We start from the raw sequence: 27,683 nt of genomic DNA on the forward strand, positions 1-27,683 counted from the left end.
CAGGCGCACGAAGGAGAAGACAAAGCTCTGTGTGTTCCTTCCAGAACACAGAGGTTGTTAGGGGCTTAGACAAGACACACACAAGATTAATGACTTTGGAAAGTAGGCTTTTTATGCATTTTTTCAATTGCAATTCTAAGAATATCCATCAGTGACTCAAACAAGGTACTTCACACAGTACATGAGAACTCTTTATTTAACTTAACTTTCTTGGTTTCTATTTAGGACAGTAGAAAGGCCCAGCTTTTCATCGCCTCAGAATGGTCAAGGAAAAACCTCTTCAGCTGGCCACCACAATTTAAAGAGCAGTCGATCTTAATTTTTACCGAAGTCACAAAATGATGTAACTACTCTGCATATAATTTTGTTTATATAATTTAGTATATAACGCACTGTTCAACTCTGCCATATATTTTGAAAAATATACAAACCTGCTTTAACCACATTAGAGATATTTGATAGACAGCTGTCAGTTACTTAACAGTTTAGGACAGTTATCAGACACTCCTATAACTTCATTTTAAACTACAAAAAGAACATAAATTCATATAAAATACAACAGATTAAACAAACTTTTTTTCCGAGGAAAAATTAGGTATCAACTCAATCTGCCATTGTGTGAAACATGAATATAAAATAAGTTACAATTAGTAATGCCTGCATTGTTGAGCTATGAACTGGTCGAATGAAATCTTAAAAAAACTATACAGTATTATTGCACTCCATGAATGTGCAGTATCTGGAAACACGCCAGCACTGAAAAGAGGTCTTTCATTAAGTTTTTTTTCAGGAGGCACAACGTGGCTGCGAGAGAAGCATCCAGTCTGCACTAACAGCGTGCTGTCTTCAGTACAGGCCTTCATGGGTCTGAGCCACGCTGCCTTTGGAAATCACCACTTAATGCCTGGAAACGGAGACACAAGCGTTACAGTCGGCAACTTCCCCTGCGTTAAACGAGCAAGCCACCTCCAACGCTGTCGGAACAGAGCGCCGAGGCTTTTTCCATAAGCTAGGGAGAACAGCGGGCTATGTATGCTTCGGATTATAAAACCTGAATTACAAGCACTGTCTCTTGGGAGGTCATAACTCACGGCAAGAGAGCACCATTATTATTTCATTCTGGGCGACTGCCTACAAGGATACCGTCAGAATGACATTACATCAGCATGAATTTAGATAAGGAGACCTTAAAACACAAAGTCACTAAGTCTATCAGACTCTCCTAACCTGTAGTGTTACTTCCCACATGGATGGAAATACAACTGAATGGGTTTTTTTGTTGCTCTTTTTCTAAACTCATATCCCATTAAATAAAACTCTACATAAGAACAGTCTTAGCATGCTTTGTCAGCTTAGAAGTGACATCAATCTACTCTGCAACAAAGAATACTGCCCAAGACCCTCCAAATCCATACATACAGGATGTTGGGCTTCAGCAAGCCCATCTGAAAAGTACAGAAAACACCAAACTTTAATACTAAATAATATTTTAAAGATACGAAACAACTTATTTCATGATTAAGATGAATTTTGCTAAATTACTAGGACAAGCCAGACTTAACTGAGCTAACAGGATATGCCTGCAGGAATCAAAAGTCAACTGGTTATCCTATTCCCTGCACAAGGACTTTGAGGTAGCGATCTCTCCGAACTGCTCTCCCTGCTTCAGGAAGCCGCAGGAGTTGGGCAGTCCGTGGAGGGAGGGATCGACAGGGCAAAAAAGCAGGCTTTGAAGTCTGAGCTCCGAAGCCACGAGCAACAGCAGAGCGAGCCCTGGTTACAGAGCGTGCCTTCCTGCAAGGAGTGAGGCTGCCGGCAGTGCTCCGAGCGAGCTCAGCTTTCTCTGAACGTACACCTCCACGCGCTACTTTCTTGCTTACATAAATACAAACTCGCAGAAGCCGAATCATGCTGAACAGAGCTCCCAAGGAGATCTGGGCAGGTGTCTGAACACAGCCAGGTCATTAACTGCCACAGCTGGGACCAACTGATCAGTTTAAGCTGGTGAGACGAGTTGCAACATGTCAGTCGACAGAAACGGCAGCACCGGGTCTGTCACTTGAGAGTGGGCTGGCTGTCGGCAAGGTAACGCCAAGAAACCAGTCTCTCAAACCAAAGCGTGCTTGTGCAGAACGCTGCACCACAGCAAATCAGGACTTCACTTCAGTGGTCTCCTAAGTGTCACCTGCCAATTTTTGCACCAAGATAGTCTTTTTGTAGCACATCAGTGTTCCTATGAAGAATCGTAAGCTAAATGTTTTGAAAGCCACAGGCGACACAGGAACATGGAATTGGTTTGTCATAAAATATATAAGCATGGATGCGAACCCTCTGCTCCTAACAGTCAAGGAGTATTTGCAAAAGGTTAAAACAGTATAGCATGCAAATGGGAGCAAGGAAATGTTCTACTTTCTAGGGTCATGCAATTCAACTAGGTTACAAGTTATAGAGAAATCCTCTGCACACAGCCTATTTTAAGGCACAAAATGCAGTGTGTTTTCTGATCTCTGCACAATACAGTTCACTAACTTAAGGCCTTCTGCACACAGTAACACGCCTTTTTCTGCCCAAAGGAATGCCAGCTTCCAGTTCTGAAACAGGCAGAACAAACCCCAAACCAAAACCTCCCACCCACCAAAACAGTACCTGTGAAATCATACATGTCAATTTACTTAAAGTCACTAGAGCTGGTTCTCCAGTAGAACACTTTTAAATGAACAAAGATACGCTTACAATGTTCAGTCTGCAACATGCGGTCCCTCATATCCGAGTCAACAGACAGCTGGTGACTGGAAGAAGACTTACAAGAAGTTTCAGTGCTGATAGATGGGGCTATGATCGATGATGAGGCATTGACTCCATGTGCACATTGAGCTTCATTTCGTTATCAAGAATTTCTACAAGCTGCTGCATGGAAGGAAGGTGGCCAGACTCTAGCTTAGACCACACTGGAACATCTACCGCAAAACACATGGAGGGGAGAAAAGCACCATTACATTGACAAAGTCAGAGAACACGTAGGGCTAGTTTAAACATAGAATTTAAAAGATCTAGGAAGCTAGGCAAGTTGGCACTATTTTATACTGAGGAAAATATCTGGATCAACAATGCTTCAAACCTCTGGCTATAATAAAAGCCCGTCCAACTAGGAGAACAAAGAGTCTAATGCTTCCATTTAGAAGTACATCATATGGATTTAGAGGTTCAAAATATCCATTGACAGAATGTCTAAAAATAGATTGGTGAGTGGCAGAATAGCATACCGAGTTTTTAAACCATTGCTAAATCTTTGAAACTTGCGGGTCTCATTAGTCTTCATCTCGCTCTGCCTAACGTCTAAGGCTGACCCTCAAAAGTTCTGCTTACCAAGATCTGGCTTGGAAGGTTCCACTCAAAGTAGCTGCAATCGTTATTTCCCCACCCCCGGAAATACAAAAGGCAGCACAGTCCATAAATACTTCAGGGTAAACACAACATTCATTTCTGATGTCGAAAAGTACTCACTCCCTCAAATATCCCTCACTGCTATAGCACTTCGTGAACCCACACCCAAAAAATACCATTGCTGTCGTCCACATAAAACAAAAGCCAGACTAGAACCACATTGTCCCAGACCGCAAACCAGACACTTACAGAAGTCCAGATGTGACTGTTCACGCCTAGGAAGGCTCTGCTGCCAATTCTAACCTGAGATTGAGGACTAGAAGTGCGTCGAGTTCAACTACTTTGACGCAGTACAGTCAGTCTTTAAAAGGTTCTGCAGTACATGACTTGACTTAGAAACTACTATATTGAAATGCATCCTGCACAATCATAAATTGAGATTATAAAGTACAGAGCTAGATTACACGCTTGTACCCAGAGCTTGAAAAATTCTGTACTCCATCAAGCTTACATAATCTTTAAAAATATAAAATTATTTGAAGGCAGAAGGTCCACAGACTCTTAACCTGAAAAATCAGCATTGCTGTCCACTGGTACCGAAAATCTGGGAATAGCAATGGATTCAATAGGACTCCGAGGCTACCACATTACAAAACAGGATAGGGAAAGCATCTAATTAACTGGAGAGTATGCTTCCCTAGTTGATCATTTCTTACTTAATGCACATCACATACAAAGAAAGAACACAATACAGTTACTCCAAGTGACTAAGCATTCCTCTAATAAGTTTTTACACAGCTATTCTAAAATATATGTAACTGACATCTGTATAAACTGCTTTATAAGATGTCTATGATTTTCATCATTTATTGTGATACATAACATCTGAAGTGTCAAAATGGACAGCAATTACCAGGTACCATCACAATTTGAAACACGCCACATTTCCTAACATCATCCCTCATTCTCCCAACACAACAGCTCTCACAAATCTGCGTGTACACGTGCAACACAATGCGACTCCCTTAAACAGAAAGTTCTCAGCTCACCATTCAAAGTTATTTCAAATGCACCTGTTGACATACACTGGTTCTCAATCATGTTGCTCAGGAAGAAGACCATCATACAAGCATAAACCTAGAAGAGAACAGAGAGAATCCCAGACACTTCACCCGTGTGAGCCACAGCTTATTTTACTCACTCTTAATAAGCGCTAGAAGTTTACAGGTGTCTTTGAATTCCCCTCTGCAATTTATCAAGTAATCTTCCAATCGCACAGACACCTTCCTTTCATCCTCTTTTTAAAAAGATTGTGCACATTGCCTTCCCTAGACAGGTACCAGAATAGTTCTGAAACCACCCAACTCACAATCCTGATTCAAACCAAGTTACATCTTCTCGTTCCTTTCCTCCGCAAATCGATGCGCATCTTAACAGCCAGTGTGCAGAAGTACATGGCTACGATGGCACTTGCAGGATGACAAGGGAACGCAACGGTTCCTACATATGGCCTGTCATTGTCAGAGTAATGCTTCAGATCAAAGAACCACAGGCCTAGACACAAATAGCAGAGCAAGTCAAATTGCATTTGTTCACAAGAATCGTCAACCCTCTAGCATTTCTTCGAGCTAATCATCAGGAATTTTTTGTGTCTCTTGGTGCCTCAGGACGAAATGATGCAATCTTCGGCAACGCAGCATCTCCCTCCGTCACCAGCACCTTTATAATTCCCTTTTCACGCACAAGGGCACGTTCACATGGGTTACTGCAATACCAAAGAATTTAGCACGGGAGAGAGAGAGTTGTTTACAACATCACAGATCACAGACGTACCGCAGCGCAGTAGTGTATTTGGCCCATTTAATTAAACGGGATATATTAGAGCTTCTGTACATTCAAACTGACCGGTGACAGAGACCCACTGTACTGGGTAGCTCAGTTTGAGGATCTGTGCACCAATAAAATATATAAAGGTTAATAAACTTATAAATTGCTTTTGTTTAGTAGAACAAATCTGGAATAAGGTTACTATAAATCAGAGTACAACAACATTAATCTGTTAGCATCATCAGTACTGACTCACATGGATATTCATCCCACAAGGTATAGTCTGTCATGCCCAAGTACGTTCTGCAAAAATACTCACAAAATTCCAACTTGATTTTTCTAACCACCATCTAATTGCGTGCCTAATCTATTAACAGTCTGATGAAAGCAACAACTGCAAAACAGTTATGAGACAACAGGAAAGGGAAGCTGTAATTTTAACACCAATGATACCGGCTTGAAACTCTACTCTTGAGCCCTAAAAAATAAAGAGATCTTTTATCATCTTTGTCAGTAACGTTAACCTCAGCTGTTCCTCCGCAGCATCATCAGCTTGGAAAGAGAGATGCTGAGAATCAAATCTGGGTCTGTCAAAAACACGAAGCACTACTATTAATAGTAATTACGCTACTGTAAAATTCTCAAGTATATTTAGTTACAGAAGCCTAAAGGTTCTGTTAAGGCTGCAGTGTATGAAAGTTAAATCAGTAACAATTGTGAAGTACTCCCAGAGCACTCTCATGAAGTCATTCTAAAACTGCTTTTTCAAAACAAAAGAAAGTATGCTGTTTACCTTATTTTCTTGGCCCCACTGCCAGATGCTTGGAGCTTGCATGCCAAAGAAAGCAAATGGATCCTTGCCAACGATTATTAAGCCTATTAATACTAGTTTGAAGACAGACAGGAAGGATGCTATGTGCCTATCAAAAGACAACACATAAAAGTGACTTAGAAGGTTCACAGTTACTACTTCAGCATTGTATAGCTGTCATTCACCTAATTAGAAGAATTTTGTTAGTGTACAATCAAGTGTTTCAGAGGAAATACCAAACTTTTCAACCAAGTTTATCTCGCTGAAAAAAAAATAAAAGCAACACACCTTAACAAAAACACGCATCCTCAGAAGGATACCGTTCTTGTACACCATGCATACAGATTTATTTTTTTTTCCTAAGCAGACCTCAAACAGAAATTTGCTTTCAACTTATACGTGTCTAAACTGGATAATACATTCAGTTGCTTAAAGAAGTTGTTCCATATTATAGAGACACGTTTAATCAACATGCACTACTTCCTTGTAAAGCATTTTCCCTGCAGATGCAGAAAATCCTACATTTTTTTGCAAGAATTAAACCTATAGCCAGACAGCAAATTAACACTGAGGTATTCAATCTTGTGGCATTCTTACCATTGTAACTATTACAGTAATTAGGTCAAGAAGCGGTTCAGAAGCCACCACAGTAACTATGGCATCACTCTCTAGCACATACACAATGGTTTAAATAATAGGCATAACACTGTTTTCGTTTTGTCTTTTTCCAAATTTCTTTGGGATTTCCAGCCCCCTTCCGCCCCAAACTGTGGCTAAGGACATCCCGGCAGTCCCTCTGATGAGGTTAGCTCTCCCCTGACATAGATGTTAGAAACAAACTCTTCCCTCCTCTGCAACCTTAACCTGTTACAGGAATTCGTCACTAAGTGTAGAAGCCTAAGCAACAAATGTGAATTTATGTCCAGATACACCATGAAGAAAAGCTGGAAAAATTCACTGTGAAAAAAGTTAATTACATAATTTACTTTAGATTGGAACACGACAGGCCTTATCATACAGGTATCCAGATGGTAATACTTGCACGGAAAACTAAGGTGGCTTCTGGAAGGGAGAAGATAACCGAGCTTGTATGTAATCATAATGGAAAAAAACCCCTTAAGTTTCCATTTTCAATATTATTTAAGTGTAAATGCGCATGTTCACCACTCACCCTGCTGAGCCTACATATTGGAAAAAAGACAATTAGTACTGCTAGTCATTTGCTTACCTATATATAGGTTGAGGAAGGTAGTTCTCCCCTTCAATTCGGATGTCTGGGTACCGCTGGCTAATAACCCGCATGTACTCCTCAAACACCCGCCTGTAGCCTCAGGAGACACTAAATGCAGACAGGGATTGTCACTGAAACTGGAGTGCTGTATGTTAAAGTCGCTGCTAAACTGGCAATGCCAGTACTTGCACTGTTCATAATCCGTTCAGTTTAAAATAGAACTAAAATTCTTCATGCCAAAGAAGAAAACTGATTTACAGCTAGGTTACACATCAAAAATCCCGACAGCTGGCTAGGCACTTGCTTTTACACAAATTTGTCTTCATGTACCAGCACAGACACAATGTTTTGGTAAAGTCAAGGAATTACTTGTTTCCCCCCTAAAAAGCTGTTAAGTTAGAAAGTCAGCATAAGTATCACCTTGATCTGTCTCCAAAAAAAAGAAAAAAAGAAAGTTTCACACAATGCCGTTTTAATTCCTCACCAGTTAAATCTAACTCTTTCTGGGACTGCCCACAGACAGGTAACATCGCTGCCAGTTATTTCTCTACGCGGATGACCAGATTAACTACAGAAGAGTTAAATATTACAGAGCTGTACTTTGGCTCGCATTTCTACCAGCTGCCTCTGTAATAACTGAAATAAAAATTATCCGGCCCCAGCTTACCGCAAAAGAAACCAAACAAAGCACTTTCTACTGAGCACGCCTTTTGCGGTGCCTCACAGATCCACATATCACAACCTGGACCAGACGCTGCTCCGGGAACGGCAGCGAATATTCTCGTTCCTCCCCGCCGAGGCACCCCGGGGCAGCGGCGGGTCCGGCCCAGCGCGGCGGAGGGAGGGAGCTCCGGCGGCGGCTGCAGCTCTGCCCGTCCTCAGAGCACCACGAAAACACGGCGACAAGCGTCGGGGGCTTCGGTTTTTTCCGCAAACAAGCTACACGTGCTAGAACTACCTCACCCCTTCCTACTCCTACTCGGTTTTGCTCTGGGCAGCTGACACCATCGATAATATTCTTAGAATGCTATAAAGGTGCCTGATCTTCCCGACTGCTAGCACTACAGTCATTAAAAAAACCCCAAAAACCCCAAACAGAAGACCTTCATTACAGTCTTTGCTAAAATCTCAATTCCTCCCAAGTCAGCAGAACGCCACATCTTATATAAAAATGGCCTGAACAGAGCGTTTTTATCGCGGGTCGCCATTTTTTCGGAGTCCTTTTCCCAAGCGCTGTTCGCCGAGCAGCAGCGCTCGACAGCCCGCCCAAGCCCCGGCGCGCAGGGGAGCCCTGCGGCCCCGGGAAGCGGGGGCCGGCACCCGCCGGAGGCTGCTCCCGCCTCCCCCGCGCTCCCCGTTCCCGCCGCCACCACCGCCAGCCTCGCCCGCGGAGCCAGGCCGGCCCCGGACGCTCCCCCGCGGCCGCGGCCTGAAGCACCCCCCCCCCCCCCCCCGCCCCGGGCACCAGGGGCCTTCCGCGGACGAGAGGAGCGAGCGGAGCCGCAGCCGGCCGCCGCTTCCCGCCGCCGCAGCGCTGAGGGAAGGATGGGGAGGGAGAGGGGAGGCGTAGGCCCGGCCGGCGCCGCCATCTTGCCGGGCACCCTCACCAGATCTGGAACTTGAGCAGCGGCCCGGTGGCGTAGGCCATGCGCAGCTTCCTGGCCGGCAGGCCGCCCTGCTCCGCCGAGCCGCCGCCCGGCCCCGCCGCCAGCGCCAGCAGCAGCACCGGCAGCGCCAGCAGCAGCACGGCCGCCCGCATGTCGCCTCCGCCGCCCCCCGCCCGCAGCCGCCGCGGAAGCGCGCGTGCCGCCGCACCAAGGTCACGCGAAGCGCCGCCCCGCTCCGGCGGCCACGTGACGCCCGCCAGGCCCCGCCCCCGTGTTTTAGTCAGAATTTTAGTGTTTTTTAAAAAAAAAAAAAAGAAAAATAATTTCTGGGTTTTTTAAATTAAATAAACGCGGAGGCAGCCTGCCTGCGCTCAATAACAGTACAAGTGGCCGCCGGGCGTTCTGCACCAGCGGTAAAGGCGCACCCGCCGCTCGCCGGGGAGCGCGGCACCATGGCGGGGGGCGCCGAGGGCCGGGGGCGCCAGCCAGGCCGAACCCCCGCCGGGGCTGGGGCCCGGCCGCATGAGGGGACGGAGCGAGGGACCCGCAGCGGCCGGCCGGCCGGCCGGCTCGTCCCCGCGCCTCTGCCGCGCGGAGCTGGGCCGAAGGCTGCCTGCAGGACGAGCGGAGCGGAGCCCGTTGCCGTCTTTCCCCCCGCGTACCCTGCTCTTTAACGGCCACAAATCAAGGGGCCAGAATAAAGGGAAGGGGAAAAGGAGAACTGGAAGACAAGGAAAATAAAAATCAGAGAGTAAAAAACTTGCAAGGGTCAGCACGGCAGCTGCAGTAGCTGAAGCTTCATTTATCCTCAGCGGTGAGTTATTTTTAACAGTGGTGGCACGGCCTCGTTATTTTAAAAACCCTGCCCTTGTAACAGAAGAACAGAAGTACTTTTATTATTAAATGCTCTTTATTTTTATCTACATCCCATTATTGCATAAAGATCACATCTTTTTAAATATAATAAAGCTATCAAACGGGTAAACCTCATCACCTTCCCTCCTCACACCCAAACAAGGAACAGATAAACCAACAGGCTTTCTGTTTTTTAGACAATATGCTTTAAGAACATAAGCACATTTCTGGTTTGAACAGCAGCAGAACTGGCTGATGCGATATTCGTTACTTGTTTACAGTTTCACATGTGCACAAATCTTTAGGAAAGCTTTTCAAAAGGCGAGTGTGCAGCAAACCTGTGGACTTCTGCATCCTCAGGTCATTTGCTGAAACATTTTATTATGTTCAAGTTAACAGAAATTATATTTGTCATGAACTTTGTGTTAACGCCGCACTGGACTTCCATGGAGTTTTAAAGACCCAGTTCTAGGTCTTCCAGTTCCTGAAGGAGAGCAGTTTCTTTCTGAATCTTCTCCAACTAGAACAAAAAAAGCACAAGATGTCACAGATGTAGCTTATTATAAAACAAAACTTGAATAAACTGCGTACATCTTAGCAGTACCTGATTTTTCTCTAGCTGTTTGCCAGCAGCTGCTTGTTCTTTCAGCTGCTCAATTGCCTTCAGTTTCTGTAAAAAAAACCAAACAAAAACACCACACTAACACAAAAATATTGGTGAACCAATAGAAAAAAAAGTCTTAAAAGTTCCTGCACTTGCAATTGCCTGATTTACCAGGAGGCAGGTCTCAATATGGAAGGCACATTTCATTTAAACATCTCCAGGTGCTCAGTCCAGAATTTCCCTCCAATAAAAGACATTTCTTTCAAGAAAAACACCTAGAGAATAGAAGCACTTCTTAGTCTCTGAAACAAACACCATGCATTCTCTCACTGAAGGGCTAGATCCAAATTCAGAAATTACTCCTCCACAATCACTATCCCTCTTCACTGCACATTTTCCTCAGAAAGCCTGGAATATTAATCCAAACAGAGACCACGAAAAGCAGGAGGCAGCCAAGAGAAAAAAGCCCTGATGGATTATGCAGAAACAGAAAAGATTCTCCAGCCTGAAACTAGCCTGCAGCTTCCATTCTGGAATTATTTAATCCAAGAATTTCCAAGATTGGCAGTAAACTTCACGCTCATACCATTCAGAAGTTAGGGAAGAAACCGAAACCACATAGCATGGCTCCTTTCTCAGATCCAGGATCCAATAAACAAGCGGCCCACACAGCCGCTTTCTAAGCACGAACACCTTTACGCTGCACCCCTGCCCCTCAGCTGCGAGGATCGGGCACGCGTGCGCAGCGTTCGTAACAGCAGACTGGAACACTCTTACACGCACCTGTAAGTGGCTCCTACGCTGCTACCCCTGGTAAGATCTTCAGGAGTCCGGGCAAGGGATGACCTCTACTCTTTTACACGATGGAAAAGCCAAGGAAGTTGGTTTACAAATTCAGGAAATTACCTTCTGTGTAAATGCTGTCCTACTGAGCTCAAGTCACCTTACAATCAGACTAGATCTCACAGACAATCTCTTAGAGAAATCTGCTGTTTGTTAGGAAGAAGAAAAAACAAACAACCAACCAACCAACCACCTCTCACCTTTTTTAAATTCTTTATCTTCTTGTCAACTTCAGGATCTCCTGATGTAACGGCAGGCACAGCACTCCGTGGTGCATTCTGTGATGCTGCGGACTGTGTAGATTCCTGGTTCGCATCAGCTTTGGCCTCCTGTAGACAAATAAACACATTATCTAGAAAATATCTTTGATGACAAAGGGACTGAAAAATGTCTTTAATCATTTTAAGGGATCCATTTAGTATTTCTTCTTTCACTAGTTTGCGGGTGTACTCCAAAATTTGTAAGTGACTTGCTTTGATGTATTGCATTACCTATATATATGCTTTCCACAGAAAAAAGGTTATCTACAACAACTCACATGCTGTTTCTTGTTTAATTTCTACTTCCTCAAGACACCAACCATACATAGCGTAGGGAAACACCAGTAATGGTGACATGACAAACACACACAAATATTTTAGAAAGTAGATATATTCATTGTCTCTGAAGAAAGGGCTCAAAACCAATGTAAGAAACTAAAAAATCTTATTTAAAGACATTATTGCTTCAGAAGTTTGTAGAAATTGGAAGGCTAATACCAAAAGCTGATTTTTATCTACCTAGCCAAAGAATGGCAAGCAAAGAGGTGACACAGAACAGGCTGTCTTTGGTCTGCCCTGATAACATGCCTCAGCCCTGACCCGCTGGGGGGACACATCAAAGCAGCAAGTCTGTTCTTACCTCTCACCTAACACTGAAAAAAATTGTGCGGATTGTCTGAAGGTGAAAAGTCAGAATTACTTAGTCTTAACATGGATTTCAGCTAACATTCGCAGCAACTAACCAAAGCTGTTATTTTTAAGTCATCCTTTTGTACCTGCTTTAGTCCGATTAAAAAGCCTACCACGCTCCCCGCAACTTAGCACGTGCAAGATGTGTGGAGGGCTCTCGGTGCAACTAACTAACGGTCACTGCTCTGAGACTGATCACTGCCGTTTGTGAAAACTGATTAACGTTATCCTTGAAAGAACTAGTTTTGCAGTACCTGTTTAGCAGCTTTCTTTGCTTCATGTTTCCTTTGATTTTTGAGAGCTGTTTTAGAGAGCGGCTTATCACTGCTTCCTGACTGTGGTTTCATATTCTGAGGTGGCTCGTCCTCATGCTGCAGGATATGCAAAATTAACAGTTACGAAACCTGTATTCCATGTCGGCAAGCGTGTTGGTACAAAAAACCCGACAGTGAACCCCCAGACCTACTTAAGACAACACCATATGCAAAGATGAACCATAAAGGAAGAGGAAGGAAAAACAAAGAAAGAAAAAAGAAAAAAAAAAAAGTATGTGCCCTTTCTCTTTCGAGTAGCAGAAGACAGTGTGAAAAGGGTTTCACATTCATCCATTCTCAAGTTTGGATGGGACTATTCTGTATGTCCTAAAGATTTCCTGGATTTCTGATAAAGTGACAAAATCATCATGTTTACTATCTCAGGGGGGAAATAAAATCAAAGAGGAATAAACCAGCACAAAATGACTGAAGCTTGGCATTTTGCTTTTGTTGACAGCTTTTTAACTCAAACTCCTAGTGACAAGAAAGGAAAAATGGGTTGCTGGGAGGGGAGATGGGGTGGGGGGTGAAAAGGGGGGGTTGTTTAGTCTGTTGGGTTTTTTAAGAGAACTCTCAATTGAGGAGCTGGATTGTTTTAATGCATATGACATGATTTCTTGCCCCTATAAGTAAACAGAATTATTTTATTTAACGCATCTTTTCTCTACTACCTCTGCTTGTTGATCATTTGCGAAATCAGACATTAGCATGATTAATAGATTCCTCACAAGCCGAGCAGCAGTCTTTCCTTCAAAAGCACAACGCTCAAAATCAAAGCTCTCCACGACTCAAACATCAAGGGTGCAATTGTTAAACGTAGTTAGTTGCTACTCAGCCCACTTTGAAAACTTGCAGAAAGAAACTAATTAGACAAGTAGGTCACTATACTGAAACCTGTTTAAACTGCAGCTGACTTGCTAACAATCAAATCTCTTTCTAGCAAGTAAGCTTACCTAAGGAAGGAGGAAAAAAAAAAAAAGCTGTTGGAGGACAGTCCACCTGTCTAGCAGGGTTTAGGCTGGTAAGTCAGGTCACCCAAATCAGAGGCTTCGATCTTAACTAGGGTATCCAGTTTCACTGTAAACCAAATTTGCAGTTTATTGTTCGCGAGCATGTTGTAGAGAGCGTTTTTAAAGTTTGCAAGTGACTTTGTAAAAGGAGAGTGTTTGGACCAAAGAAATTTCAGTTTTCTAGCATATATTCTGGCAAACAGCGAGCAAAATGTCAGAGGATTATCAAGAAAACCTCTCAAAAAACCCGCACTACTACTGTCAGTCTGATTACTCTTCTAATGTCCCTCATTAAAAATATACCCATACTTGAGGCCAAGCTTCAAAGACGGGCAAATCAATGAAACAGAACAATTTCGTTCATAGGTGAAACTGTCTACTTACGAGCTTGGAACTTGTTACAGGTTTGTTTCTCAGGGCTGGAGGTCTGTACGCTTGAGCAGGCTTTGGCTCAGCACTGGGCAACTCACTTGGAACTGCCTGGTATTTTACTGCTTTGGCTGGGAACACTCCATCCAAGAAGGGCTGCCAGGAAACTTGCCACATTTCTTCATTTGATGGAACTTTGTAGTTGTGTAGTAGAGAGCCAGTGTAGTGCCATATCTTGTAACCGTTACTGACTCGTAGCCTGGGAGCACATGTAGCTGTTACAATATGTTCCCCGTCAGGACACCAAGCGAGGTACGTGGAATCCGAGGCTACTGGTTTGGAAACGAGTTTGTAGTTTTTAACGTCCCACACTTCCATCTGTCCCCTGAGATTTCCAAATCCTGCTAGCACTAGGATATGTCCATGGGGGCTGTAGTAGGCAGCATTGCGAGGACCGGTTCCAAAATCAAACACAGGGTCACATTTCAGATTAAAAACTGTTGCTTTGGCAGGCATAAAACCATACACAGCACAAAACTCGACAGAATTGGGGTTCCAAACTACATCATAAATAGGACCATTTTTTGCTAAAGGAAAAGGAAAATGCAGCTGTTGTTAGGAGATTGTATCTTTTCAGTGCAAGCAAAAATAAAATCAATAGCGATTGTTAACTTCATGCTTGGCTAAAATGCTGTGATCTAATTACTGACAGTGAAAATGAATTCTACTAACAATAGAGGTAGAAACAACATTTTATCTTGTGATAATTTTAGTGAAGGTTTGCAACAATAACTGCAGCCATTCCAAATTACCTCTGTGGGGTCAGCATCAGCACTTTAACAGTAAGCATATTTTTTTCATGTAAAAAAAGTTCCTTTTTTTTTCCCCCCCTCGTTATTCAAGTATGATCTCTCAGGACCTTCTCAAACTGTCCCACTGGAAACCTGCAAACACAGGAGTTTTATACCAGCTGGATACCAGTTTCTCTTTTTTTAATCTAAGAAATATTGCATAGCTCAGCTTTCTAGAGCTAAGAAATATTGATCTAAGTAACCTTTGGACCGTGCTCATGCACGGTATAAGACAGATTTTAAAGTGAAAGAGCACACAAAAAATGGTTTTACACATAATGATTAAAACTTGATATTGTTAGAAGCTATTCTGGGGGTTAGAACATTAGGAGATGCTGCAGAATGATGAATTAGTGATGGAAACTCATGTAAAATATACAGGGGTATATAAAAACCATAGGTCATTATAACTTTTCATAATCTGCATATCTTTACCTGTATTTCAGATAAATGCCAAGTACATTACTGACAATTCTCAAATCCAGGCGTTGACCCAAAATATCAACCTGATTTAAATCATTAATTCCTGCTGTTATTCTAAAGCCTCATTATCTTTAGAAACTAGGCTGTATAATCACACTGTCTGTGTGTCTTCCCCTTTAAAACTTTTTAGATTACATTAACCAAATGCAACTGCAGGGACAAAGGTCTGACAGAAAATCACGTTTCTGCACGTTTCATGACAGGAGGCAGCTGGAGAGATGAGGGCAGCTTTATACGGGCTTCCACAGCTAAGGCAAAGGCTGCAGCATGAGGATGTGTTAGTCAAAAATGAAACACACACAAATGTAGTGTGAAAAAAAGCTTCAAAACTAGACCTCAAAAGTAACCAGAAGATACAAATCCACAGGAAATGAGGCACCACTCACTCCAAGTGCCCACCACTTGCTTTTGTTGGAAAAAACAGTTTTACAAAACAGACATCGGTTTGGTTTTTTCCTTGAAAAGGAATAGCTAAATTAAATGAAAATTGACGACAAACTTCCTGTTAAATAAAGATGGATTGGAAATAACTAACTTCAAAGGGCAAAGAAGGTTTTAATAAGCATGTAATTAAATAACTAGTGTTCTCAATCCAGGAAACTGCTCCCAGAGGGATTCTAGATACTGAGTTATAATCCTGATTATTTTTCCCCAGTGAAGTTAGCAACAAAGGGAAATGGGGCACAGTACTTGCTACAGAAGGCAAACTGGGTAAGTTCTCCCAGTCAGCACTAGTATTGAAGAGAATATATTCACAGTCTCTCTACAGTCACTTCAGCATAGATAGTCTGTTTTGAAGTATATTGGAAAATAGAAGTCCTTTATTCTGTACTGTAAAATGGAAAGTGTTCTAAGACATAAAAATGACGTGTTGGGGAGAAGCAAGTGGATGCGCTCAATTTCAGTGTCTTGTTTGAACTGGAAGTCCATTCATTCATTTCCCCTGTGTTGGTATTTTTTCATTATGTTAAGCTGTTGCTGTTTAACATAAACACCTGTCTTGTTTGGGATTACAGAGAGGCTAGTTTCTTGTGAGTATTTCAAAACACTGGGGATGGGGTGATGTAGACTATCTATGCTGAATATACTTCAAAAAATTGCTCTCACTCTGCCCCGGTTCCTTGAGTAATAGTATCAATTGCATGTCTAAAAGCGCAGGTAGGATTATTCTGTTTGGTAACATACCTTCCTGCCCATTTTGGATTCTCAGACACTAAGCTGGCTCCATTGTCCTGGTGTTTACTTAGTAAACATGCACAATTCCCTTCCTGTGCACATGAACACTCTCCCAAGCAAATTAATTGTATATATTAACTGAAAGTGTGTGCTCGCTGCCTCTCTGCCACTGACATTAAGACAAGTACACCAAAGTCAACACGATAATTCAGCTATTAAAAAAAAAAAAAACAACCAAAAACCAAACCACCTTACTCCAGAGTAAAAAAAAAAAAAAATTCTGGTGAAGGATTTTTTGTTTAGAGTACTTCATTATTTTTTTAAAGATTACTTCATTACACTAACAAAAAACCCCCTCATATATTAAACAAAAGCTGGTGAAACAGCAATTCCCACTACTGAGAGCTATAATACAATGAAAAAATGCCTGAGAGCTACTTACGCAGTTGTACGACCGCGCTTTCTCCATTTGTTGCAATGTAGTGCAGAGTTTGCTCTCCATAGTACGAAGCACCTGTTTTATCAACTTCTGTACTAGCTATTACTAGCACAGCAGTGGCTAATAGAGTAGACATACAGTTATTTCAATACAGTTATTGCAAATTGTATAAACTATTTCACAAACTACCATGAACAAAGAGAAATTAGTTCGATTATGAATTCTAGTTAGTTGCTTGCGTAACAGTGCTGTTATCATTCTCTTCTGAATTGAATTTTTCCTAAACGTCAACCCAAACAGAATTAATATCTTCCTTTCTCAGGTGAAAAGTGTAAGCTAAGTCTTTCATTCACCGTTGAATTATGAGAAAGCAGACATACTTTTGCAGCCATAAAAAAGATAACTCATCTGACTAAGGCAGAAACCAGGCATACTGATCAGTCCTTCAATAAAATGTTTCATCAACAGCTTTTGTATGTACATCTATTTTATCCAAAACTGTGTGCCCACATGTTGTTTCTACATATTTGTAATACCTTCCCTGTATTCCAGACAATGTGGGTTGAAGTAAAACGGTTTTTACAGAAATTATTCTGAAACAGCTCATCGCTAACAAACAGCAAAGCACACAAAGGACTGCGCAAGTCATCCCGACTGGGTATATACAATTTTACACATTAAGAACAGTTTATGCTCTGGTATAATCTTATGTTTACAGTATAAATACATTATTACCACAGAATGCAAAATTAAATTTGAATTTGCTATTCAACTGCAAAATTTACCAACATGTAGAATATTCTCAATTACAATATACAAAATCATGGAAGTCAACACAGGAAAGTTATGAGCACTTCAGGGCTTTCAGAATTGTAACCTTAACACGGCATTGGCATTAATGGCTATCTTCAGTATTTATCTGCACACACAAATTAAACACAAACAACACACAGTAAACAAATAATTAAATCCAAAATGGGTGGAATACAAAAGTTTAAAAATACAGCTGTTATACCTTTTTTGTTCCATAGCATTGTCACCTTGTCAGCTTTAAAGAAACTTTTATTGGCTAGTGCAGACTGAGGGCCACCAAAGTTGGGATACTGATAGAGTCTAACAAATGATGGTGCACCTTTACTGCCCGGAACATACACAGCAACCTAAAACAAAGCCATGAGATTTTATTGCAGATGATATTCTTGGTAGCACAGGGTCTATTCACTACTAGTACGCTGTACTAAAAATCACACCACTTTTTTGAAGAAAACCAAGAAAAAAATTGGGAACAACATCAGAAGTACCTTGGTTGGCTGTGCTCCTGGAGATAACACGAAATCATTAACTTTTTGCAAATGCAGTTTATTTGCAATAGTATCTGCAAAAAAAAGTCACAGATGTGACGATGTTAATGACAAACCATGTTAGCCTGGATTACTTAACTATACCTTTTTATGAGTCTGTATCATGGATAATAAAGAACAGTATATAAAATGATAAAGGATTTATTTTACTAGGCAAACAACCATTGCCTTCCCATTTCATCACACATTTTTATTTACAAAACCAACTTGAACTGAGCCTAGGTTTAAAATCCAGTATTTAGTATTTGGAAGTTCAAACAGCAAGGAAGTTTCTGAACCCCATGTGAACACAGCTCGTGTTTTAAGCAAGAGACAGTGTTCTTCATCTTATCTGTGCTCACTTCAGAGGAAGCAGCATCAGTCACGTCCAGATAACACGCACCATTACACAGAGCCAGGGGTTCTCCCCTTGCAGCTTTACCGGATGATTCCTCCGGATAGGAGGCGTTCATAAAGGCCTGTTCTGTGCTGAACATTGCCCCTTTACACAAACAACTTACGGGAAATGTATCTTTAAAAAGTAAACGAACAGCAGCAACCCACAACCTTACTCCAGCAAGGAAGTCTGCACTGAGCAGCAGACCTCAGGCTGGAACAGACATTCCATGCTTCCCTAGTATAGCTTTGTTAACATCAGCAGGGGTAATTCTCAGGAAACTGCATCTCATGGGCCGTATTTTTAGCTCCCAGAATAAATTCTTGTATCAGCCTTGTATTTAAAAAACAAACAAACAAAAACCCCACCAAACCCACACACCACTGTTCTCCCCACAGCAGTTTTCTTGTATTCCTTTAAATTTTTGTTCTAATTCATTTTTAATCTTCCTGCTTTTTTCTTCCCCTTTCCCTTTTTGACCTCTACTGACTCCAAATATTCTACCACTAGTAGTAAATTTCCTTGGAAAAAAATGCTCTAGCTTCGCAACTTCATTTTTGCCATCAATTTTCATTTTTTAATAGCTCATTGACAGAATAGCCAAAGAAGTAATCATAGATCACGTTCTCTATTGACAATTTCCTGGATGTCATTAAATGAGAAACAATACAGAATCAGGCCTCTTTAATTGAAATTAGATGCATTTCATACTAGATAAGTCACTGAAAAGATAAAGAAAGTGAAAACATACTTCATTAAAACATAATGATTCTGAATTCCAAATTCAAATAGAATGTCGGCAATATTTAAAATAAAAAGCAAGCAAAAGAAGAAATGAGAAAAAAATTTGAAAACAAAAAAAAAAACACCCAAAAGACGATGCCTACATAGACTGCAATGAAACATAGAGAAATACTTGCGTACTAAAGTTGTTGTTTTCAAAGAAGTGCACTTCATTGTTTACATTTCTGGCACAAATGCTTTCATCATCTGCCCAGCAAGGACACCTACATTTAAAGAAAAAAAAATTAGAAACACTGAATGATGCTCATCTTTAGCAGTCTAGGATTTTTTTTCCTCCATTTTTAAAGCCAAGCAAATTCAAACACGATACATGTTTCAAAGGGACAAATGACATCTGCATAGTAAAAAATATACAACTAGACTTAGTTACCGTCTCCCCAGCTTTCTCTGTGGTGCAAAATGATAGTGAATTTATACTAAGAAACAAAGAATTATAACTACGTACAAAGATACTTAGAAGCACAGATACTTGCTTTCAGCTAGTAGCAGGCAGTATTTTGAAAGCCAACACCACACTAAAAGCTCTATTTACCTGGACCAGATTTTGGAAACCAGATTTCTTTGCAAACAATTAGCATCTAGAAATGTTATTTACCAGTTCTGCATCTTTTTCTGGATGAAAGATTTTAAACATTTTCCAGTTTTCACATCATGAAGCTGTAGGTTGGGCACCCCCGCTGTGCCATCTTTAGCAGCTGCAACAAAAACAGGGATTACAGTAGTGGTCTCTGGGGGTTAAATCTGCTTCACCATGACGACATTCCATCTCATGATTCTACAAGCAACCAAACATGCGTAAACTTCTTACAAGAAGCATCCCACCCCCTGAAGGACTAAAACCTAGACTGCTAATGGCTTTACCTATTAACATAAGTCTTTCAGTCTGCAGAAAGAACTAACATTTGGAAGTGTAGGGTTTCTACTCCCATTACAAGACTAGGACCACCACACTAGGACAGCTTTTTTAATGCGTGCTTTTTAATCAAAATCAAAAGCTGTCCTCTTGGCAAATAATGAAGGTATGTTCTCCACTCCTACATTTTGTTCTCACAAGCATGCAATGCATTTTGTCCATCACGCTGCAGTCACAGCTTTATCTGCAAGCCATACAAAATGGTTCTACTGGTTTTAAACTCTCCGTACCGTCCTACTTATTCTGGGTACTACAGCCTGCCTATTTCTACCAATGATTCGAAACAGACCTCCTAACAGTTCTCTAACAGTCCACAGTTGGTGTCAGTGCTGTCACCTGTGCTGCCTTGTCTTATCCTACAACCTGTCCCAGACCACTTCCCGCACGCTCAGCCTACGGCCAGCTCTTTCTGTCTAAGGAAGCATTTACACCGTCTACTTCAGACACGCAACTTAGATGAGACTGAGGCTAGCTAAATCAGGAACATAAACTCCACAGAGAGGCAGAGGAGAGAATAAAGCCCTCTGGACAACGGAGAACACTCAAGTCAGCTATGCCCAGTGGAGGACGTGACTACTCTGAGACAGCTTACAATTTTCCTTGTCTATGCATGAATATAAACGGCTTGAACAGCATATTATGCAAACACGCTCTTTGCACTAAGATCAGTTGGCAATTTTTAGAAACATGTGATTTACTTAATAGAGTAATTGTTAGTATGTGCACTCTGATTTAGTGTTTGTAGGAACGGTCGATACCAGATGCTTTCAGAAGATGGCATCCCTCCCTCCTCCACTATATACTTGATTACCCATATAATTTTCTGTACACTTTCTATACTGCTCATTTAGCCAAGAAATATGCTACAGTGACAAATCAGGTAATTGAAAGCCTGCAAACCGAATTAAAATATGCAGTTACCCCATGTACTTTTACAGCTGGTAAAATACTCACTTGTATAGGTCTGCCATGTTGCTAGGACATTATTCTTTGGTGAGAATTCAAGGCAAACTGCCTTTGGAAGATCAAAGGAACGCAGTAACTCAGCACTGGTGACATTAACAATATTTACTCTGGAACCAAAAGATGCTATTTCAATAAAACATGCTTAGAATAGTTAATTAATAGCCAAGGTAACTTTTCATGTATTTGACTCTTCTAGATCAGTCCCAAATTTGGCCAATGTAAAAAAATTAGAAGAGCTTTTTTCCTCTCCTGCTTTTACTAAATTTTTGCAAGAACACATTTTAAAACCAGATACCCAAGCATAACAGAAACTAAGTAAAAGCACTGGTCAAAACGTGTCACATATTTTTATCTGCAACATTTAAACTGTGAACCAGAGACAAGATACACGCTATCCGTAGAGAGCCCATCCACACTTCCACCGTGCTAAAGTTGAGCAACAGCCAGCAGAAAGATTCTAACTGAATTAAAACACGCATTATCCCACGTATTTTGAAAGGTCTTCTATCTGTAAGGATACAACATTTAAGATTTGGGCTTTTTAAGGTTGGGGGATGCAGGGAGACATGGACAATAAAAAGCAAAGGTCAGACAGCTGACAAACAAGGTCAAGCGGCACCCCTGAACGCTGTATGTTAAAGATCTGCCACGTACGGAATCCAAAGAAACAAAAAAGATCTCATCAAGATGCGTCCAAGCCACTGTTGTTCTCAGAAGCTGCATTAGGAGCCTGTTCCTCACCATCTCACTAACTGCTCCCCCTCTAAGATGAAGGAAGATGGACAGCCCCCAAAACAAAGAGGTACGGCAGGACTGGGAAGATTTGCCATTTGGAATGTTCTTATTTAAAGTATGGGTACTCGGATATACAACCTGGTTGTTTGAAAAACATTTTTCCCCACAAACATTTTCTGGAAATGGACCTTTCCAATTGACAAAAATAAAGTTTTTAATGAAAAATGAAGAGTCTGAATATTTTGAGAACCAGAAACAACAGTGAAAGTAATGAATCCTACATCTAAGTTACCTACTTTAAAAGAAATGGTTAAATGGTATTACTAAATACTTTTGCAGATTTTTTTAACCTGTTAGTAAGAATACTGATATTTCAGAAGAAGCCTTATCACCTCTTTACAGCAGCAACCCCATGATGCACTCTTACGTAAAGGATGATCTCTAGTGAACTCTATAATGCACCTGGTCTATAAAAAAAAGAAACCTTATGATGTTTGTACATAAGGTGCATAGACTCTTCATTTTCTGTGAGCTTTACTAATAGATTAATCCCAGAAAACCAGGTACAATTGTACTGGGAACTATGAACAAAAAAACCAAATAAAGCACGTGCAGGTTCCATGGGAATGGGTGCGTTATAAATATGAGAAAAACAGTAAATATTTCATCTGATATTCAGGAAACAAAGCCACTACTGCGAATAATGCAAAAATAAACTGCATTTAAAGCACGTATGCAAACACTTGCATTAATAGCAATAGCCTTTACACAGACAAGAGCAAATGGGGCACAACTGATCCAGTTTATTTAATACAAACTAAACGATTAGTATCATAAAATGCACCAACTTTTCTCCATTGCACCAGGCAAAGAGGGAACCGTCCTTGCTAAAAGCAACAGCTTTGCAATTTTTTCCAGAGTCCCTAAAGAAATAAGAAACGCACGTTAGTATTCAAACATACTGCATAAGTTAAGGTATTCTTAAAAAAAAATAAAAAGCCACACACCAATTTTCCTGCTGCGCTCCCGAGTAGCACTTTGTAACAGTGCAATCTACTCTGCAATTGTTCAGTGATTATTACCTGGGCAATGAGAAGTCAGGCAAGCATAAAGCCTTCAAAACCATCAATTTTCTGAACTACTGACAATAAGAAAAAATTCACTTATATTTATACATTTTTCAATTCTACAGTCTACCTTTAGTTTTTAGAAAATTATTTCTTTTGTGCAAAAGATCAAAAATAGTGATAATAACAGTACCTTTGAAACGCTGTGCTCTCTGTGAAACTAGGTGGCCCATTCACCATATAAAGCCCTTCGGATCCTCTCACTGGAAGAGTAAACAAATAACTACTCATTTCAAATTCAGAAAATCGTCCAAAGCAAAGGCTTTTTCTAATTTGTGAACCCTGAGACCTGCACGTGCTCTTCCCCTGCTTGCATTTTAGAGTAAACAAGAGAGGGGGTTGTAAAGGAAATTCAGAACGTAACGCGTGCCGAGACACCCGGCTTCATCCAAGGCAGGATTAAAACACAGGACAGAGGCAGCGAAGGGGCCGAGCTGAGCTGAGCTATCGGCCCCAGCACCAGAAGCTCTGACACAACGCACAGGCAACCGAGGCGCCAGTTTGCCGTACACCTCTGCAGACGAAACAGCAACCAGCCAGCACTTCTCCGGAGCCGAGGACTGAAGTGGGACAACTGCCACCGGTCCCAGCCTTCCCGCACCCACAGCCGTGCGATCCGCTCCCCGCTTCGACCGGCACAGCCCTTCCAGTGCAGCCTTCCCAACGGGGTCGGGCTACGAACCGGTTCGTCCCTCTGCCACGGGAGCACTGGTGCCAGAGCAAAGAAAGGAGCAGAAGCGCTGCGGAGGGCAGCGGGGCAGGGCGGGACAGACCCAAACCAGGTGCGTGGCAGCGGGGCCGAGGCGGGGGGCACCCCTGGAACCCCCACCTCTCCCCTGCTCCGGCAGGGCCAGCAACACCGGGCTGCGGGGCTGTGCCCGGCTGGGAGGTGAGTATCCCCAAGGATGGAGATCCGCACTCTCTGGGCAGCCTGCGCCCGCATTCAGTCTCGCAGTAAAATAGTTTTTCTTACGTTTAAGTGCAATTTCCTGGATTTCAATTTGAGCCCATTGCCCATCATCCCCTCACTGGACACCACAAAACAAGAGTCTGGCTTCATCTCGCAGGATGACCTCACGCTACAAAAGAGCTGCACCTGCATAAGGAAGGAGCGTGGGACAACATCTCATCCTGAAGCAGCCGACGGCCCTCAGCTCTCAACCCTGCCGCAGGAGGCACTTTCATGAAGGCTAACTTGCAGAAGCTGAAAATTCTCCACCACTGCAAGAGCCGCACGGGAGTCCTACACAGTGGAGCTCAACAGGGCTGCCTAGATATTCCCCAAGGCGAGGATTAGCTGCCTAAACACAGGAACAGCATTTGCCAAAGAAAGACTGATATTTTTGCTGACACGAGACAGGATTTGCCCTATTGTTGGTCTCAACACGGAAGTTCAACTTGGAGAACAGAAGGCATGAAAGAAGTATCAATATAAAATGCATTTTAAATTTCATTTTTTCAGAGACACTGCCATGCTTACGGCACCACAAAACAAACAAGAAATAAAGACAGATTCATGCAAAATCACGCAGTTGGAATTGTTATATAGTGAATAAACCACAATTTTTTAAGGTAGTTCTATTAGAAGCATATCAGAATTCAAAGTTAAACCACAAAATGGGCAATGGTTACGTAGGCATTAGCTGTGTTTTATGTATTTTCTTGGGACACAAAAGATGCCTACTGAGGTGACTTTTTTTTACTGTCAAACATGACTCAAGAAAGCAAGACCTGTATTAACTTAAGCTGCAGGTGCTGCAGGTGTATTATTTCAAGGAAGCGTTAGGGACAGCGGTGCACGGGAGGTCTGACAGCAGCACTCCCACTCGGCCGGGTCAGTCCATACACGAACCACGTGATGGAATCCACGTGCAGACGCGGCAACGCCTGGACGACAGTAACGTCTGCCACCAAACATCCTTACACTGCTCTTCAGAGCTGCTCTTTTAACTGCCAAGTATCCTTACTTCACCTCTCTCATAGTACTTTAGAGATTAACAAGTGGGAAACATTTTAAGCAATAGTTTATTAGAGTGGAGAAAATACTGTTTTGATAGATTCCAAACCTCCGCCTGCTCTATAGCCCTGTACTTCGCTGGGGGCACACCACGCCCCTAACATACCTCACGGGTACGTTTGAACACTTTAAATATGATCCACTAGCTTCGCAACCCTGCCTTCAGTCTGTCCTCCAGGTCCTCCGTCAGACTCCCAAGAAAAATTAAGAATGAAATTTACAGCAGATTATAGACAGTAGCAAGCAGTCCAAAATCCACCCTGAACAAATACAGCCCCCGCCCCCCCGACACACCCAAGCGGGGATAAATATGCTGGCATTTAAAGCTTAGAAACACAGGAAGGGAAAAATACCCTTCTGTTACAGACAGCTTAGAAAGTAGAAGAGGAAGAAGAGGAAGAAGGACTCTTAAAAAGAACTCCACAAAACGCAGCGATAAGCCCACAAAATGCAGCGAAGATGCTTCGGTCAGCTGCGAGCCCCTGCGAGCTGTGAAGCAGCCCGCAGAGGCCCCGCTAGGCCGGTGCCCGCGTCCTGCGAGTCCCCGGGGCTGCCACCATCCGCTCCGAGCCCCGGGGAAGCAGGGCTGGGCGAACGGGCCTGCCCTGCTCTCGCCCACTCGCCCCGTCTGCTCTCGCACAGCATCTCCGGGAGCGTCTCATCAGGTACCCGTTAGCCGCACGAGAGAAACAGCCCAGGAAAAAGAACAAGCACGTTTTAAAAAACATGCTTTGACGTCCCCGAGCAGCTCCCCGCGGCGGAGCAGGGGGAGACCCGCCGGCGGACCAGCGGCTGCTCAGGCGAGGAAGGGACAGGGACGAGCAGCCGGCAGCCCCAGGGGAAGGCCCGGCCGCGGGGCCCGCCCGTGCCCCGGGCTGAGCGTGCCCACGAGGCAAGAACACGGCCCGGCGAGGCCCGCTCCGGCCCGCCGGGAGCGAAGCGGGGGCCCGGCCCGGCTGGACCCTGGGCCGGGCCCGGCCGCGCCAGAGCGGCGCGCCCTAGGGACGGGACCGGCGGAGGGCACTGGGCCGCCCCGGCCCGGCCCGCCTCCCTCCTCCCGCCACCAGCCCCAGCCGGTCCCCGCGGCCCCGCGCTCGCCCCGCCACCGTCCGGGCCCGACGCACCTGCCAGCAGCGGCACGGGGGGCGCCATCTTGGCGCGTGCGGCCCGGCGGGTTCAGTCTTCCGCTTCCGGGTGAGCGGCGGCGCGGCCGCCCCAGAGACGTCCACGTCTCCGCGGGGTCGGGGGCGGGGGCGCCGGCACGTGACGCGTGGGCGGCCCGCTTCCGCCCGCCGCGGCGCGCGCTGCCCCGGAAGCGTTGACCGCCGGGCGTGCGGGTTGGCGGCGGGAAGGCGGCCCCGCCCGCGGCGGCGCGTGTTTCCGGCGGGCGGCGCCGCGCGGTGCTGACGCTGGCAGCGGGCGGCGCGCGGAGCCGAGCGAGCGGAGCGGCGGCGGCGGCGGCGGCCCGGGCCGGCCGGCGGTCGCACCATGGTGGCCAAGCAGCGCATCCGCATGGCCAACGAGAAGCACAGCAAGAACATCACGCAGCGCGGGAACGTCGCCAAGACCTCGGTGCGCGGCGGGGCACGGGCAGGGGCCGGGGCGGCGGGGCGGGGGCCGGGGGGCCGGGGTGACGGCGGTGCTGTCCCCGCAGAGGACGGCCCCGGAGGAGAAGGCGTCGGTCGGGCCCTGGCTGCTGGCGCTGTTCATCTTCGTGGTCTGCGGATCAGGTAAGCGGGTGCGGGCGGGGCGGCAGGCCCCGGCGGCGGGCAGGCCCCGGCCCGGCGGCTCGGGGCCCCGCGCAGTGCCCGCTGCGGCCCGCCCGCCTCCCCCTGCGGGCGCTGCCCGGCGAGCGCTCCCCTCCTCTGCTCTCTTGCAGCCATCTTCCAGATCATCCAGAGCATCCGGATGGGGATGTGAGGGGCCCGTCGCCGGGCCGGGCCCGTCCGCGCCCCCCCCCCCAGCGCTGCCATGAACTGTCCCCCCCGGCCGGCGCCCCGTCAGCCCCGGTTCGTCGCAGCAGCTGGCGAGGAGCGGTGCTCGGCATCGGCCGCGTCGCATTCCAGGTCCCTTCACGAGTCATTCCGAGTTTTCTAGCCCGTGCCACAGTGCCTTGAACAGCACCACATGTATAAAGCAATAAAATTATATTGTTGATCTACAATGGTGGACCTACTTATTCAGTGAAGTATGCAGTCATGTTCTCTGTAGATATGTTAAACTGTATGCGATGTAGATACTTAGGAATTGACATCTGTTGTAAACACGGGTCTTGAGATCTGTTTAAGTCTCTGTATAGCTGGAAATGGTTTTATTTAAAGTCGGAAGCCAGGATTTTTATAGTAGCCGGAGTACGAATTTGAAGCATGTTCGTAATGAAGCCGCTGGGCCGTGCAGCGTTCTGTAGCTTACCTAAGTGCGTCGTCCTCTCTGTACGCGTAGAGTAGTCCTACTGCAGCATGTGGCAGTGCGCTAGCGCTCAAACGCTTATCGCGACGGAAAACTTTATCCTATACCTCTTGTCCTAATAAATACGAAACGCTTGTTTGTATAGAGTTAGTGGGTGTTACTTAATTAGAAACCGGCATGACCGAGCAGCAGCTGTTTCTGACATAACCCGATGCTGAAGT

The 27,683-nt window shown here is 44.2% G+C and overlaps 3 protein-coding genes across 5 annotated transcripts; 1 reads left to right on the top strand and 2 right to left on the bottom strand.

Annotated features, from left to right (window-relative positions):
- Positions 1–90: 90 nt before the first annotated feature.
- On the bottom strand, positions 91–9,051 carry SELENOT (selenoprotein T). Its single transcript, XM_050902393.1, has 6 exons — positions 8,861–9,051; positions 7,251–7,361; positions 6,005–6,131; positions 4,434–4,521; positions 2,806–2,957; positions 91–904 (listed from the first exon to the last, which is right to left on the bottom strand). Exons 1-5 carry the CDS (start codon positions 9,010–9,012, stop codon positions 2,833–2,835), a joined length of 603 nt encoding a protein of 200 aa, XP_050758350.1. The 5' UTR covers positions 9,013–9,051; the 3' UTR covers positions 91–904; positions 2,806–2,832.
- Positions 9,052–9,757: 706 nt separating this feature from the next.
- On the bottom strand, positions 9,758–26,212 carry EIF2A (eukaryotic translation initiation factor 2A). Of its 3 annotated transcripts, XM_050902762.1 has the most exons (14): positions 26,178–26,212; positions 23,170–23,239; positions 22,758–22,832; positions 21,163–21,281; positions 19,891–19,990; positions 19,416–19,498; positions 18,056–18,129; positions 17,770–17,914; positions 16,758–16,874; positions 13,821–14,392; positions 12,367–12,483; positions 11,363–11,491; positions 10,320–10,385; positions 9,758–10,235 (listed from the first exon to the last, which is right to left on the bottom strand). In XM_050902762.1, exons 1-14 carry the CDS (start codon positions 26,203–26,205, stop codon positions 10,170–10,172), a joined length of 1,761 nt encoding a protein of 586 aa, XP_050758719.1. In that variant the 5' UTR covers positions 26,206–26,212; the 3' UTR covers positions 9,758–10,169. The 3 variants fall into 3 exon arrangements, with proteins under 3 accessions (XP_050758719.1, XP_050758720.1, XP_050758721.1); XM_050902763.1 differs by lacking the exon at positions 22,758–22,832; XM_050902764.1 differs by lacking the exons at positions 19,416–19,498; positions 19,891–19,990.
- Positions 26,213–26,484: 272 nt separating this feature from the next.
- On the top strand, positions 26,485–27,217 carry SERP1 (stress associated endoplasmic reticulum protein 1). Its single transcript, XM_050902765.1, has 3 exons — positions 26,485–26,625; positions 26,708–26,783; positions 26,933–27,217. The coding sequence occupies exons 1-3, from the start codon at positions 26,542–26,544 to the stop codon at positions 26,971–26,973; spliced, it is 201 nt and encodes a 66-aa protein (XP_050758722.1). The 5' UTR covers positions 26,485–26,541; the 3' UTR covers positions 26,974–27,217.
- The last annotated feature ends 466 nt before the right edge of the window (positions 27,218–27,683 follow it).

This window comes from Gymnogyps californianus, chromosome 10 (assembly GCF_018139145.2).
Source record: "Gymnogyps californianus isolate 813 chromosome 10, ASM1813914v2, whole genome shotgun sequence".
In the NCBI taxonomy this organism is placed as follows: domain Eukaryota; kingdom Metazoa; phylum Chordata; class Aves; order Accipitriformes; family Cathartidae; genus Gymnogyps; species Gymnogyps californianus.